The sequence below is a fragment of the Acipenser ruthenus genome, chromosome 39, assembly GCF_902713425.1.
Source record: "Acipenser ruthenus chromosome 39, fAciRut3.2 maternal haplotype, whole genome shotgun sequence".
In the NCBI taxonomy this organism is placed as follows: domain Eukaryota; kingdom Metazoa; phylum Chordata; class Actinopteri; order Acipenseriformes; family Acipenseridae; genus Acipenser; species Acipenser ruthenus.
In genome coordinates this window covers 4,890,826-4,906,306 of record NC_081227.1, presented here as the reverse complement: position 1 = coordinate 4,906,306, position 15,481 = coordinate 4,890,826, and the positions used below count along the sequence as shown (strand labels likewise).

General features: G+C 41.0%; 1 protein-coding gene and 6 non-coding genes across 7 annotated transcripts; all 7 read right to left on the bottom strand.

Annotated features, from left to right (window-relative positions):
• Window positions 1-2,256: 2,256 nt before the first annotated feature.
• On the bottom strand, window positions 2,257-9,556 carry LOC117397288 (heat shock cognate 70 kDa protein). Its single transcript, XM_033996031.3, has 9 exons — window positions 9,411-9,556; window positions 6,656-6,865; window positions 6,026-6,231; window positions 5,541-5,693; window positions 4,594-5,149; window positions 4,001-4,203; window positions 3,473-3,671; window positions 3,011-3,243; window positions 2,257-2,655 (listed from the first exon to the last, which is right to left on the bottom strand). The coding sequence occupies exons 2-9, from the start codon at window positions 6,858-6,860 to the stop codon at window positions 2,470-2,472; spliced, it is 1,941 nt and encodes a 646-aa protein (XP_033851922.3). The 5' UTR covers window positions 6,861-6,865; window positions 9,411-9,556; the 3' UTR covers window positions 2,257-2,469.
• On the bottom strand, window positions 3,314-3,410 carry LOC117397274 (small nucleolar RNA SNORD14). Its single transcript, XR_004543795.3, has one exon. It is a non-coding gene; the product is annotated as a small nucleolar RNA SNORD14 (small nucleolar RNA).
• On the bottom strand, window positions 3,807-3,903 carry LOC117397278 (small nucleolar RNA SNORD14). The gene has a single exon (XR_004543799.1). It is a non-coding gene; the product is annotated as a small nucleolar RNA SNORD14 (small nucleolar RNA).
• Window positions 4,279-4,375, bottom strand: LOC117397275 (small nucleolar RNA SNORD14). The gene has a single exon (XR_004543796.1). It is a non-coding gene; the product is annotated as a small nucleolar RNA SNORD14 (small nucleolar RNA).
• Window positions 5,255-5,351, bottom strand: LOC117397277 (small nucleolar RNA SNORD14). The gene has a single exon (XR_004543798.1). It is a non-coding gene; the product is annotated as a small nucleolar RNA SNORD14 (small nucleolar RNA).
• Window positions 5,781-5,877, bottom strand: LOC117966561 (small nucleolar RNA SNORD14). The gene has a single exon (XR_004661730.1). It is a non-coding gene; the product is annotated as a small nucleolar RNA SNORD14 (small nucleolar RNA).
• Window positions 6,358-6,454, bottom strand: LOC117397273 (small nucleolar RNA SNORD14). Its single transcript, XR_004543794.1, has one exon. It is a non-coding gene; the product is annotated as a small nucleolar RNA SNORD14 (small nucleolar RNA).
• Window positions 9,557-15,481: the final 5,925 nt, after the last annotated feature.

Here is a 15,481-nt window from a genome sequence, read left to right as displayed (position 1 = left end):
AATGATATATATATATATATATACTTTTTTTTATTTTATTTTACCTGGTGAAGTTTCGAGATATTGACAACTGACAGATTTCAATGAATAAATAAGTCAGCTCAAAACAGGAAGTCCTGTAGGAATCTTAAGAATGTATTTATTGTTTTAGTAGCTACATTAATATATAGTAGAAGTAACTTGGAATAGCCCAGCTAAATGCAAGCTCTGCTGCCACCTACCAGTCAAAAGAAGCAGTATAGACCCTGTGCAGTTGTAATTACTAAAGGTTTTACAATGTTTGTCTTTTACAATAAAAACACAGCAACTTATTCTTCAGTTTATAACCTCGACTCTGACTTTCCGTCACCAATTCATTTGAGACCTAACTACGTAACTTTCACATTAACCACGAAGCTGAATCATGTATTCTTGTTACAAATTATAGGTCAGGTTTGTTGGTTGTATTTTTTGTAAAGCACCCTGGGATACAAAATGACAATAAGCATGTACGTGGGCATTTAACAAAATAAAAATAAATCAAAGTGCCTCTCAAACATTTCACAAAAAGCACTTGTCCTGCCAAACTAAACTAGACATTGGTGTCTGACATTCATTTTGTACGCTAACATTAGTTGATGTAATTGTCAGGGGTTCACATATCTTGTATCATTAGGTTCTCACAGCAGTACCAGCAGACGTGGTTTGGTACGCACCACAATTAGGGCTCATCATCTAAATCGCTGTCTGGCCCCCCCTCCTCCTCTTCAACAGTTCAAACAATTGGGCTGTCAAGGATCAGGGTGCAAATTTGGAGATTTTAGCGCCAGGGTACCTCATATAGCGCGAGCGACATTAAATTCTGACGCCAGTAGACATGTTAATTTATTGTTATTATTATTTTGTATGCTTTAGCAACCATAGATAGTTTCTCATTGGGTCTGGACTACTCAAATGACCCACTCACCCTCACAGGAGAGAAGGTACGTGTCATGTGAGAATTTGTAAGGGGTGCTTGTTTAGGGCGGTATGTAATTCAGCACCAGTAGGCTGGTGCAGTAGTTTCGAGGTGGGATTGGTGTTTGTTTTTGAATGCTGACGTGTGAAAACCCACGCTCACAAGCAGCACTGCTTAATGCCCGTGTCAGAGACAACAATAGTTTATGAATGTTTATATAGGAGTACGGATTGATGGTTATTACAGTTTGTAACAAATCCTCGCGCATTATCCGATTATTTCAATACCCAACCACCAAATCCCAGCCCTGGGGATTCAAAACAAAATGGTGTTTAACATGTTAGCTTTACGGCACAACGGTATTTATAGATGGATATAACTCAGGGAAACAAACTATTAAGTAAATGTCTTTGTAAATATTAAATGTCAAAATATTAAGTAAATGTCTGTTTTTTTAATGCAACGGCTCTCAAACATCGACACCGCCTCTCATCAGCGCGCTTCCACATCACTACACCCCTCATCTCTGAAAAGGCAGTGAAATCAAGATCTCTGCCATTTGAAGTGGAGATTCCACCTATCGCTCTCAATTTGTTTAATAAAACCTTGATGCAGCCAATGATAGCTACCGCAAGGATGGAGCATTAAGCGAATTGGAACTCTCCAGCCTTAACTGAAAGAATGGGGACTGGGTATTTAGTTTTGGTCAGAAATAATAAACTCAATCATTGACAGATCCCAGTCTCAATGGAAAATTAGGCGGTTAGGCAGGCATGGGTCAATCAGATATGCTTGACCTTAAACGCATGAGCACCATTGCTTCCTCCCTGGAAAAAAAAAATGCTTTCTTTTTAAAAATGTACTGACTGTATGCATCAGCATCTTAAACAATATGGAAGTTTGCATTGTTTTGTATTGATGTGCATGCATACCAGTTATGTAAACCCCTGGTTTATAGTGATGGTCAGACTATACCAATGCTGGGGCATTTATCATACCGGGATTCATTGATACCCATGTGAACTTTATATAATATAAATAAATTAGTGGATTACCCAGTCACTTTTCAGACAGCATACATCAAGCGATTACCTTTTTGTAGTGACAGTGTTCATTAGAATGGTTCATTTTAATAACAGAAGACTGGACTATTTGCCTAAAGAACTTTGCATAAAAGTTCCACTATTCACAGCACAAACCAGCAAAGATTCTGTCAACAATGAAGAGTTTGTTCAAAAGCAGCAGCATGTTTTACAAGCCCAAGAACGTTTAGGCCTGTTCATGAAGCAGCCCATTAACACCTAGAGACGACACACAGATTTTAGATTTTCAAGTAGGTTTTATTCACCTGGACTCAAAATGTATTGCCAGCAACAGTACAACTACACTGCAAGTTACGCAGTGGATTCAAGTATCCAGCATCACAAACAGAACATAGCAGCTATGGCTTGGAGATGGTTGGGAAGAGCCAATGACCAGCGTTGGCTTACAGATTGGGTCCTTCGGGTAACGATTCTTGAGACTAAGTTTCTTTAATCAACCTCCTCGATGGTAGGGCCGGATGAGCCACCTCCGGAGGGAGCAGCACCAGCCCCTGGGAAGCCCCCTGGCATGCCACCTGGCATCCCGCCAGCGCCTTGGTACAGCTTGGTGATGATGGGGTTGCACACCTTTTCCAGCTCCTTCTGATGGTGCTCATACTCCTCCTTCTCAGCAGTCTGGAACAGAGAACACAAGTGTTTTATTGTTGAATTTCAGCTTTATAGGAATGGCTTTGGAAGCATTCACAGAAATTAGTTTAATACAAGATCTTTAGTAGTACTAAAAAAATAACTAATGGCTTGCAATTTCATGCCATTACCGTGTATGTTTGTTTATTACACAATAACAGGGAGCACACCACTTTTAAATGGTTCAAAACCCATCTTAAGCATGGTTTGGACGCTTACTTCCACCCAAAAGTTAACTGGATACCGAGCAGTTACAGGTAAACAAGTACTTGTAACAGTACTTTCATTATTAAATCTGCCATCAGATGCAGTTGGATAACAAAAGGATATATTGAAGTCTTACCTGGTTCTTATCCAGCCAGCCGATGATCTCGTTGCACTTCTCCAAGATCTTCTGCTTGTCCTCATCGCTGATCTTGCCCTCCAGCTTCTCATCCTCCACAGTCGACTTCATGTTGAAAGCATAGGACTCCAGGGCATTCTTGGATGAGACCTTCTCACGCTGCACATCATCCTCAGACTTGTACTTCTCTGCTTCCTGGACCATGCGCTCGATATCCTCCTTGCTCAGGCGTCCTGTTTAAAAAGATCCTATCATTAGCATGGGCTTTCAAAAGGATTCCATAAATGAAGCTAGAAATCAAGCTCGCTCAGACATCCAAGGAAGGAACTTGTGCCATCTTTGGCCTTTTGGCCTCTGGTGGAAACTACGAAAGACTTTGGAATCAACTTCATCACAGCAAGATATTCTACACCAAAGTTCAACTTTATAGTATGAAAACAGCTGAAGAGCTAAAGTCAATACCTTTGTCGTTGGTGATGGTGATCTTGTTCTCCTTGCCAGTGCTCTTGTCCACTGCAGAGACGTTCAGGATGCCGTTGGCATCAATATCGAAAGTGACCTCGATCTGAGGAACACCACGGGGCGCGGGGGGGATACCAGTCAGCTCAAACTTGCCCAGCAAGTTGTTGTCCTTGGTCATGGCTCGCTCACCTTCATAGACCTTTAATTCAAGGTTGGAATTAGTTACTAGGGTTTAGTATAAGAATTACAAGATTACAGTAATCCATTATGAAGTTATAATGAAGTGCAGCTTCAAAACTGCTAATTGGCTATTATCCCCTCATAGGATCAGAACTCGCTCAGACATCCAAGGAAGGAACTTGTGCCATCTTTGGCCTTTCGGCCTCTGGTGGAAACTACGAAAGACTTTGGAATCAACTTCATCACAGCGAGGAGCATAAAGCTTTCTACGAGAGGGGCGAGGCAAACCTCATAATCAAACACCTTCGTAAATAACATGCAAACTATCTCCTGCGACTTCCTCTTTACCTGGATGAGCACACCGGGCTGGTTGTCAGAGTAGGTGGTGAAGGTCTGGGTCTGCTTGGTGGGGATAGTGGTGTTACGCTTTATCAGCACAGTCATGACCCCACCGGCGGTCTCAATGCCCAGAGACAGGGGAGTGACGTCCAGCAGCAGCAGGTCCTGCACATTCTCAGACTTGTCCCCGGATAGGATGGCAGCCTGCACAGCTGAGGAAACAAAAACACAAACACTTAGCAAACCTGAGACCCTGGAGAGCTGGATAACCCTAAAGAAATCAGAACTCGCTCAGACATCCAAGGAAGGAACTTGTGCCATCTTTGGCCTTTCAGCCTCTGGTGGAAACTACGAAAGACTTTGGAATCAACTTCATCACAGCGAGATTATATTAGAACACAAGATGACCCCTTTTAAAAGTTGGCAAGCTAGCAAAAGCTTGGCCATGTGTTTATTACCAAAATCATATTCCATTTAAATTGTGGGGAAAGTAAAGTGCTATATTCATGGAAGACTGTTCAACTGCTTTATCAGGGCGCTTATTTTGTGAACAGTCTGGGCAGCAAGCTACGATGTGCAATGAACAGGATCACATCAATTACCTGCTCCATAGGCAACAGCCTCATCTGGGTTGATGCTCTTGTTGAGCTCCTTCCCGTTGAAGAAATCCTGCAGCAGCTTCTGGATCTTGGGGATACGGGTAGATCCTCCGACCAGCACAATGTCGTGGATCTGGGCCTTGTCCATCTTGGCATCACGGAGGGACTTCTCCACGGGGTCCAGAGTACCACGGAACAGGTCTGCGTTCAGCTCCTCAAAACGAGCCCTGGTGATGGAGGTGTAAAAATCGATCCCCTCGTACAGGGAGTCGATTTCAATACTGGCCTGGGTGCTGGAAGAAAGGGTGCGCTTTGCCCTTTCACAGGCGGTGCGGAGACGGCGAACAGCTCTCTTGTTGTCACTGATGTCCTTCTTGTACTTGCGCTTGAACTCTGCAATGAAGTGGTTGACCATGCGGTTGTCAAAGTCTTCTCCACCGAGATGGGTGTCGCCAGCGGTGGATTTCACTTCAAAGATTCCATCTTCAATAGTCAGGATGGAGACATCGAAAGTGCCACCGCCCAGATCGAAAATGAGCACATTTCTTTCAACTCCAACCTAGAAACACATAAGGAATTTGGTTAACTCACCAGGATGTAAAAGTTTTACCATCAAGCGGTAATATGATCACTATAAAAGGTGAGCAAGAATACTGATCAGAACTCGCTCAGACATCCAAGGAAGGAACTTGTGCCATCTTTGGCCTTTCGGCCTCTGGTGGAAACTACGAAAGACTTTGGAATCAACTTCATCACAGCGAGCACGGCTAGGGAGTTAAAATGCATCCTAGTTAGCAATGCAAGCTAACAGGACCAGTTCATTTACTTGAGCCATAAAAAAAAAAAAAACAGCCATCCTTGACTAGACCAAAATAGGAGACCACCCCACCTCTCCTGCTCCCTATCCTTTTGAAAGTGTCCTAAATATACAAAAAAATAACCATTAGCACCTTCTTGTCCAAGCCATAAGCAATAGCAGCAGCAGTTGGTTCATTGATGATTCGGAGAACATTAAGGCCAGCGATTGTACCAGCATCCTTTGTGGCCTGGCGCTGGGAGTCGTTGAAGTATGCTGGCACAGTTACAACAGCGTTGGTCACAGACTGGAAGAGAAGGGAAAGGCATTTAGTTGGAGTGAGTGGAATTATTTTTTTGCAGAAAATCTACAGGAGGGCAATACTGAGCAATGCTCACTCAGACATCCAAGGAAGGAACTTGTGCCATCATTGGCCTTTTGGCCTCTGGTGGAAACTACGAAAGACTTTGGAATCAACTTCATCACAGTGAGCAAGCACAAAATATTTAACATACAGGGCTTTGAGTCACCAAGGCATACCAGTTGACAACTATAAGACTGTACTTGGAGTAGAGGACAACCATTTCGCATCAGACAATGAAATAGAGGAAGTTCAGCAAGATTTACAAAAACCCTCACCTTTCCGAGGTAAGCTTCTGCAATTTCCTTCATCTTGGTCAGCACCATAGAAGAGACTTCCTCAGGGTAGAAAGACTTGGTCTCCCCTTTGTACTCGACCTCGAGTTTGGGACGGCCACCATCACTCACGACGTTGAATGGCCAGTGCTTCATATCGGACTGGACCACTGCGTCTTCGAATCTGCGGCCAATCAAACGCTTAGCATCTGCAAAGGAAAATGTGACACACTGTCAATTACATGCATTTGAACGAGATTGACTATACTGAACTGGTAGAGAAAGCTTAAGAGCCACCCATGTGATTTCTAGGACTAGTACTGAATCCTGATTACTCGCTCAGACATCCAAGGAAGGAACTTGTGCCATCTTTGGCCTTTCAGCCTCTGGTGGAAACTACGAAAGACTTTGGAATCAACTTCATCACAGCGAGTAATGCTTAAGGTAGAAAGGAACTTGAGGTGTTCACTGCATCAGGTTTAGCAGGGTAGTTTTTTTTTTTAAATCTGGTATAGGTTTTGCGCTTCAATGACCAATCCAGTTTGCTACAGCCTAGGAAACCAGTACAACACATTACTACATGGAGATACTGTCCAAGTACTCCGAATGCTGCATGGCAGAAAACATGCTTACCGAACACTGTGTTGGTGGGATTCATTGCAACCTGGTTCTTTGCAGCATCGCCGATCAGCCTCTCGGAGTCGGTGAAGGCTACATAGCTGGGTGTGGTCCTGTTACCCTGGTCGTTGGCAATGATTTCAACTTTGCCATGCTGAAAGACACCTACGCAAGAGTAGGTGGTTCCCAGATCAATGCCAACAGCTGTTCCCTTAGACATGGTTCCTGGGGGGAGAAAAAAGAAGTCAACATGTTACTCCTAAATCAAGAGACACTTGCTCTCAAGCTAGATTAACCATGAACTGTACAGCTGGACCAGGATCTCACGAAGCCTCATTAATGGGCTACTTGCAGCGAACTACACCAGTACCTCAGTGAGTGAGCAGCGTATTTGAAATCCTGTTTACATTGTGTCCGTTGTATTGAACGATTTATCACTTGATTTTTCACTTGCTGAGAGAAAGAGGATGAGTTGTACTTCAGACAAAAGAAAAGAAATGGTAGCGATCACTGCTGTGTACCCCTATGCTCCGCTTCAACACGGTACAATTCATCAGTAAGTTTTCATGCATTTCTAGTGCATGGAGAGACGAGGAATGTGGCTTATAAATATTCGCAGAGAAATCCACAGTCATTAACACAGTTTGCAGTCAGCACTTTAAGACCTAATTGAACCAACACCAGCAGGGCGTCTGAGGCTGCATCAAGGCACTGTTCCAGTTCAGCTTGACTGGAATCAGTACTCCTTGCTGGCCCAAAGGCTTGGTGTGTGGGACCGAAGAGAAAAGCCAGTAGTCCAGAAGAAATGGACTGTACTTCTGCAGTGCAGTGTCATTGTTTGAAGCCTGCATTCACTCAATGCAATAACTATTCTTTATTAAATTTAGAGTTTATATTTACATAATGTAGTGCACCTTCTTGATCAAGTGTTTATAGGCACACGTGTGTACCCGGCGTCAGCGATTTAAATTTGCAGCACACAAATGCTCACAGTAGATTTTTTTTTAGTGGTGAAAGTATAATTAAGAGTATCATTTTGTATTCATTGCTATTCTTGTATACAAAAACAGATTTGCAAGCTACAAGAATTGGAACTCTTAACTTCATACCCTACTATTAAACTGTGCGGCTTCTCATTCAGGGACTTCAAACAGTGAGCCTTTATCCTGATTTCTGCAGTCACCTTATCTTTGACAACAGAAAAAGGAATTCGAGGAGCCGAGCACTTCTAATAATATTGATTTTATGTAGCGCAATGTATATAACTCATCTCAAAGCGCTTTACAATACGCAGGGAGGGCTTGAAGACATCGCGTTTAAGAGCATGACGTAAAAGTAGCCAAAACTGCAGCCCCAAGGGATGGTATGACGTAACCTAGTAACGCCGTATCGGTCTTGACACGTGACTGTGTGGAAATCGACCTACTAACAGGAAAGACTTTGCACAGCATTCGCTAAAAAAAACGTTAATCCGTTACCGCAGTAACCGTGTAATCACGACTTGGTCGAATTAATTATTCATGAAAGACCGCAACATGACACGAAATGCTGTTGCAACGTGATCCATTCTTTCAAGAGCGCGTTGGAACAGTTATTTATAATAGGATAGATATTACACCTACATACTTTCAGAATATTGTAATCTGCCAAGTGTTTAAACTGTAGTATTTTGTACTTAATCATAGCCTGATGTAACTATCACTATTTAATCATATCCTGATGTAACTTTCACTATTATCTGCTGTATTATTGAATTGTGGTTTGTCACACTTGAGAATTATTGTATTTCTTGTTTTTATTGTATGACTTATATTGTAACACTTGAATGTATTTGTATTTGCTTGCGATTGTAAGTCGCCCTGGATAAGGGCGTCTGCTAAGAAATAAATAATAATAATAATAATAATAATAATAATAACATGAAATGCATAAATTCATATTCAGAAACACCCCAGCGGTCGGTCGCCCCTCCAACCCTGCCTATCGCGAAAAAACTCATAAAAAAAGGTAGTATTATGGAGTTTCCGAATTAAATTGGATTTCAAGAAAGGAAGAAAAAAAACACATTAAAATAATTAATGCATTAACTGCTAACTACATGTAATCACTCTAGGCTTAGGGTGCAATGTCTATACCTACATTAGAACATGTAAATCAATCGGTCGACCCCCCCCACCCCCCCCAGGACACCATCTGCACACGAGCACGTGGTATCACCCCCCCCCCCACCCCCAGAGTGAAGGACAAAGAAGAGTCTGTACTGCAGCATCCGCCGAGCATGCGGGCGCCATTACTCAACCACACTTGAACAGACTCGAAATGAAATACCACAATACACACAGCCTTTTAATTCTTTAAAAAAAAATACATGGGGTCTTATATATAGTATGGTCACCGGCACCGTACGTTACCATTAAAAAAAAAAACGGTACTCGGTTTGTATCAGTTTCCTCTAAAGATTTGGGCCCTCTGCCAAACGTACAAATGCCGGTAAAAATATGCCGGTAGCAACCGTCATAACAAGAAATCACAATAGAAAAAAGGTTAATCCTACGAAATCACAATACATACGATAACATCGTCATAAACAACTCATAATCGAGTGCTCGGTTTTTTAATTAACATTTAACAAAGGTTTATTTTATAAATATGTTTTTTTTTTTTTTAATAAAAGGTCTCGTCCGTTATATTTAACATTATTATGCGTCGTATTTCAAATGATCGTTTAAGTTTTACCACCCTATACATAATTTAAAGAGTGAACACATACCTTAATGTTTATGAAAATATAAATAGAATTTAAAGTGCTGTTCTTTTTAAGAGCTGCTCGCTGTCTCCGCTCCGCAAATTAAGAACGAGCTACCGGCAGGAATGCTCTTAAATCCGTCTGCCCTAAAGGGAGTGACCAATCACCGAGCTCCAAGCGGGGCGATCCTCCAATCAAAATGCTCTCCTTCGCCACAAAATGGAACCCCCTTCCAGGCACACTGACACACCGCATGGGTAGTTTTTTATTTTTACATTAAAAGGAATCATATTAGTATTGTAGTTAATAATATATACAACAGCCTACGAATAAGTATTATTTTTGGGGGGGGGGGGGGGGGGGGGGGGGGGGGGGGGGGTTATATAAAATAAGTGGTGGCATTATTCTAGCTAGGTGAAAAAATGAATTGGCAATTTTAGAAAAATATTAAATCTCTTTTTTGTATGTTTTTGCGCTGTGATGTACATTTTCTGTTTTGTAGATTTTCAAGTACATGCTGAAAACACAAATATTTTAATTTGTATTTATTTGTGTAATGCTCCTCAAAACAGCGTATACCTTCACCCCCTTTTTCTTTAAGCTCTCTGTGAGGGGGATGGGATCGCGGTTCCTTCTAGAAGTTACCACACATCCTATGAGTACACCATGATGTACAATTCACTCCCTTTCTCACGTGACACTAAAACTAATTACCCTTAACATTTATATACAGCTGCGACTTCCTCATCCACCATATACATAATTAACAAATGATGTCGTGCTAACCTTTTAGACTGACTGCTTACATTTAAAAACAAACAGGAAAAAGCTGTATTTTTTATTACAGAACCAGTAGCACGGTTCTGCAGTGAATTCTCATAACTGTATTTCTGCGGGCTGCTGACAGAACACTTGCTTAAATTGGTTTTTCGGTTCTAATGTAATTCCTGCTACTGAGAAGCCATTTTCACAAACAAATACGCAGTTTTACCTAGTGTTTAATCAATGGCAAAAAAGGACTTCCTCTTTGTTTGCCGCATTCTAGTAGCTTCTCTTCCGATATACATATACGGTATATACGTTAGCTTCCGGTCACCAACCACCTGGCCAATCACAGAACATAGCAGTGACGTAAACATAGCGTGTTGAACCTTACATGTCTCAAGGGCGGAAAAAATGGCCCATTGAAGTGCTTCAAGGACCTAAAAATGTTCCGTGCTTCAGTCTCTGGTTAACAATTGATGGTGTGATCCGATGAACAGTACTAGCGATCATCAGCGAGTATCAGATACAATTACATGCCCTGCCTAAAACAGGGCTCGGTTACCAGACGTGCCTCAACCACACGCCATTCTTCCTGTGTGTCTTTCTTCTGCTATACTATTATAGTATATATTAATTATGTTATATATAAAATAAGAAGAAGAAGATGAAATACTTCTCTTTGACTTGCTTGAGATTCATTTATAATCCTATAAACCCTATCAAGAAAGAGCAGTTGTGTTTTCAGTTTCATTGTGACTGCTGACGTTTCTTCATGATTCCGAAGGTTCAGGAATTGGAACTCGTGTATTGTCCTTTTGCTGGGCAAACAGCCAGCAGGGGTATAGCATCCCAGGTCAGGTTCACACTAAATATATTCATTTAGAAGTGTAACCTGTTTTCTGTTGCAGCTTAACCAGTTGCTCAACCAGCACTAAGCGTCTTGAACCAGCATGAACTGAAAACAACAGGGCTGGGCATTAGTGGACTTTCCACTAGGATAGTTTAATCCTTTTCTTACTCAGTTCAATAGACTAATCTAATGGTCCAGCCACAGCTGACCCACATTTATTATTCAGTGTCCTCACAGCATACAATTGTGATGTCATCAGCACACAGCCTATGACCTCACTGCTAGCAGCTCCGAACCAATTTCAGACAGCAGCAAGACTTGCAGACAGTTGGAATAAAGGTAGGGATGGTTTCTTTTTCCTTTTGATTATCTTATACATACTGTAACAGCTACGGGAATGCACCTTGTCATTATAAAAGTGAAAATGAACACAGTTGTTCAGAAAAATAGCACAATTACTTCAAATGTAATTTTTTAGAAATTTTAAAACAGTTTGGGTGAACGCTATGGATTTTGGGAAGTTGCTTTGTCAATTGAAAAAAAAACATACACGCATTATAAAATAGATAGATAGATAGACAAAGAGAAGGAGATGTGATACCTTTTATTGCACTAACTAAACAACAATTTAAATGAATCATCTCTGGACTTATACGGCTACCATTTAATCTATCAACATACATAGATACGAAGCGTCACATGGTGCAACTGTGCACACAGTGACTGAAGGGGATGTAATGGGAGGCGCTTGGTCTGGGAGTAAGCAATATAAGTTTGTGAACCAAGCCTTCATCTCCACTAGACTCACTTCATTGCTAAACTGTTATTATTTGAACTTAGAAAATGACTGAAGAAGAGCTGGTTAATGAAGAGGAGCCTGCACAGTGGGATCCAGGTTCGAGAATGTCACCGACAGTGTCTGTATGCACAGCTATGGAACAGGATTCTCCCCTGTGGTTCATTCATTTGCCTGGGAGAGTGGGAGAGTCTCCATTGTCAATCCACTGTCCTCTGCCACTTCCAGAACATTTTGACACTATTCACCGGAGCAGAAACAAGTGTATCTGAACAGGAAAGTTATTGAAGTGCTTTCATGCAAATGTAACACCTTCCCGAGCATTTCTGAAAAGGTTATCATATACACAAGTCCCAGCAGCCCTCAAACCGCTTAGGGGCGTGGAAGCTGAAGATCGTTTACCAAATGCATTCAGGCAATATCTACAGTAAGAAAAGTCCATGTTATCTAATTGTGAAGTTAATTATTAATAGTACAACACAAATCATCATACAAAGTCCCTGTATTTTAATCAGGTATATTTTACCCTGTGTAAAAACACATTATACCAGTACTTTGTGGAAAATAACTGGTTTAACAAGCTTGCCAAGCTTACAATGTGCCTTTGTCTAGCTAAAACAACTGAAGCAGAGAAACGTGTGTCTAAAACAGAAGAGATGGGAGAGATTCGGTACAATGAAATACCTGCAGGTTAGGGTTTGTTTTAGTTCCTACAAACACCCAACAGAGTTCCCAAGGATTGTCCAGCCATTCCCAGTATGGGGGCAGGAGCCCTGCAGCTGCTTCCCTTACAGCTGGGGGGGGGGGGGGGCACAAAGAGGTCATGTGACTTCCCCAAGGTTATCCATACTATCCATGCACCTTGGCTTTCCTGTCAAAGGTAATATGACTGTTCCAAGCACTGCAGCATTATGATGATGATGTCATGGAACAGAGATCTGATTGGCTGTTAAAAGCTCTTAGCTGATCTCAGCAATTGAATGAGGTTTCCGTATAAAAAGGTCCAAACAGTTCAAATCCACTGGATCGCAGGTGTAGGTGTTAAATATAAAGCAGGTCATTTTATCTTTACACAAGACTCTCTTTCATTTCTTCTACTTTTCAATGGTGGTGTTGTTTTTGTTTAAGACAACCTTTTAAAATGGCCTTCTCTTATTAGCATCGGGAAGCAATTTGACCCAAAGGGACAGTATCCAGCAGCACACATTTACAATAGTATTTGATAGACTTGAAAACAGCCAAGGCAAGAATATTTTTGCATATACACAGGCTGCACTTACAAACGCATCTGCAAGTCATGACTGCTCATTATTAACCACACAGTCGGGTTTACAAACCCCTGTGTGAGGCTGGAAAGAGAAGGAATGATAGGGATGCTAATATAAGAGGGGGGGGGGGGGGAGTAGAACGATCAAAACACTATTCAATCTTTTATTGTGGTCCAGCATTTCTTTCATTCTATTGCACATCTCGATATATTTTGTGTATGCTTACATTATGTAAAGATTTTTTTGTTTCACATATAGAAAGTTGTGAAACATTATGAATGTCTCATTGCTTAAACAAAGGTAAGTGTTTTTTTAATAGTTTTCATGTAGAATTCCTGTAACATGGCTTTATATCCTGTCATTGTTAACAGAAAAGGAAGCACAGAGACACCCTTTTAATTCTCTGTCACCAGATTTTCTTTGGAATGCTACCCTTTTTTCTGATAGGGATTACAGGGATGGAAATAAGACTCCTATTGCATTGCAGTTTGATCCCTGCCTTGTTTTACTAGGAGTTTAATAAGACAAGCACTTAATAAAACCTGGAATGAGTGAAACTGCTATGCAATAGGGGTCTGATTTCCATCCCTGCATTAGGGTGAACTGCTGGTGTTGTAGCTCCAATTCACTGCAATGGCATCACAGTTCAGAGTGCAGCGGATATAGCATCATAGCTGAAATATTTGCCTCTCTGCCTCCAATCCTGACCTCACAATTGAAATTCCTGCTGATTGGTGTTTTTTTGGACTTCACCTCCCCCCAGGTGTCCTCCAATGGCAGTTAACCAGCATATCAGATGGCAAATCCAATGCACATAAGAAATACAATGAATCGCACGCCTATGCCTGTGGCCCCCTCATTAGTTGGGTTTGTGAGGTAACTTTAAAGTTTTTAATTAATACGGCAATTACAATATTTGGCCAACAGGTGGTGCCCAACACTCAAATAATTCACATGCGATTAAGGGGGAAATGAAAACGCTATTAAGAAGGTCTTAAATAAACGCCGTTGGCTCTATTCAGAGCTTTAGTGTCATTAAAGACTGTTTCAATCGTGTGTCCGTATGAGTTAGACTGTTTCAATAGTGTGATTTAAGTCGTGTTTCATATACATGGAACTGTCTTTATAACACTCAGTAGTGACAGATATTTGATTCTTTTTTCATTGTGAAAGCACATTTAAATGTTTGTACTACATGTTAAGTTTGGAGAAATGCAGATCAGTATAATGGTCGAGATTAGATTCACATGTAGTTGAGCTGGGGGTGGGTTGATAGGGGGCTTTCTATCCTAATTTATACACAGGTTGGACAAAGTGCAAAAGACCAGCCCAGCTTCTCCTTTCTAAAAAGATTTATCCACTTGTTTCTTTGCAAAGAGAAAAAAGGGCTCCTGTTTGTAGAAACAAATATTACCTAGAACAACTCTCAGTTTAATGCAGTTACAGGGATGGAAATAAAACTCCTATTGCATAGTAGTTTAACCCAGTCCAGGTTTTACTACAAGCTTGATCAGCCATGGATCAAACTTTTTATTATATCCCACTCTCCTGGGCAACACATTTGAATTGGAGCTCTGAGCTGCTGTTCTAGAGTTTGGAATACTCTGGGCTCTGTGATGTCATACACAGATTTTTTAATTTTATTTAGAACGCGAAAGAGGGTGAAGGGGGCTAGCAGTGACACAGCTTAGTTTGAGGATTAATACAAATGTGGACAGACAGGGACTGGATAACTTTGCAGGCCAAGGAAGAGGAAAGATGATGCGCTTGTATAACTCTGGTCTTTTCTTGTTGTCCACATACACCATCATAAGAATAACAGTAAATAATAATAATACAAACTATATATTTATATTAAAATATGAAATAGCGACTTTGTTTTAAATTATATATATATATATATATATAATCATCAAGTAGAGCATTTTAAACTATGGAGGAATGCAGTAAGCACACATTTATATTGTAGTACAGAATTCAGAGTTACTGTGGGCTGAGTCCGTTCTGAGAAGTGTTCTGGTATTTTGGAAGCATGTTGGTTATTTCTCCGGGGCTGAGGAAAACTGTTTCAGGCTCTGGAAAGCCCCAGCGACTTAAGATTCTCACAAAGAGTGAACAACACCCATACCACTCGAATACAAACAGCCAACTTCCTCAAACCTACATATATATAAATATACAGTTGGTATAGAATGTTGGTATAGAATGCACACAAGTGTACTGACAAATCTATTGTAGAAAGGCTACAGTAAGCTGGAGAGATCCTGAACACAGACCCATATAAAGCAAGCAGGACTGTTGTACAAAGCAGCTGTAAGATGTTAAGATGTCGTAATTGTATATTTACTTCAGTATCTCCTTGAAGAAGCTGCCTGGGGATACTGACTGTAAAAAGTCATTTTTTTTTTGTTACATT

What these genes read in the sequence shown, in the direction of transcription:
- LOC117397288 (XM_033996031.3), bottom strand. Translation starts at nt 6,860, where the DNA reads ATGTCTAAGGGAACAGCTGTTGGCATTGATCTGGGAACCACCTACTCT. An exon ending in GGCTGTTGCCTATGGAGCAG is followed by an intron (nt 4,204 to 4,593) that starts GTAATTGATGTG and finishes TTGTTTCCTCAG; the next exon opens with CTGTGCAGGCTGCCATCCTA. An exon ending in GCTGGCTGGATAAGAACCAG is followed by an intron (nt 2,656 to 3,010) that starts GTAAGACTTCAA and finishes TCTCTGTTCCAG; the next exon opens with ACTGCTGAGAAGGAGGAGTA.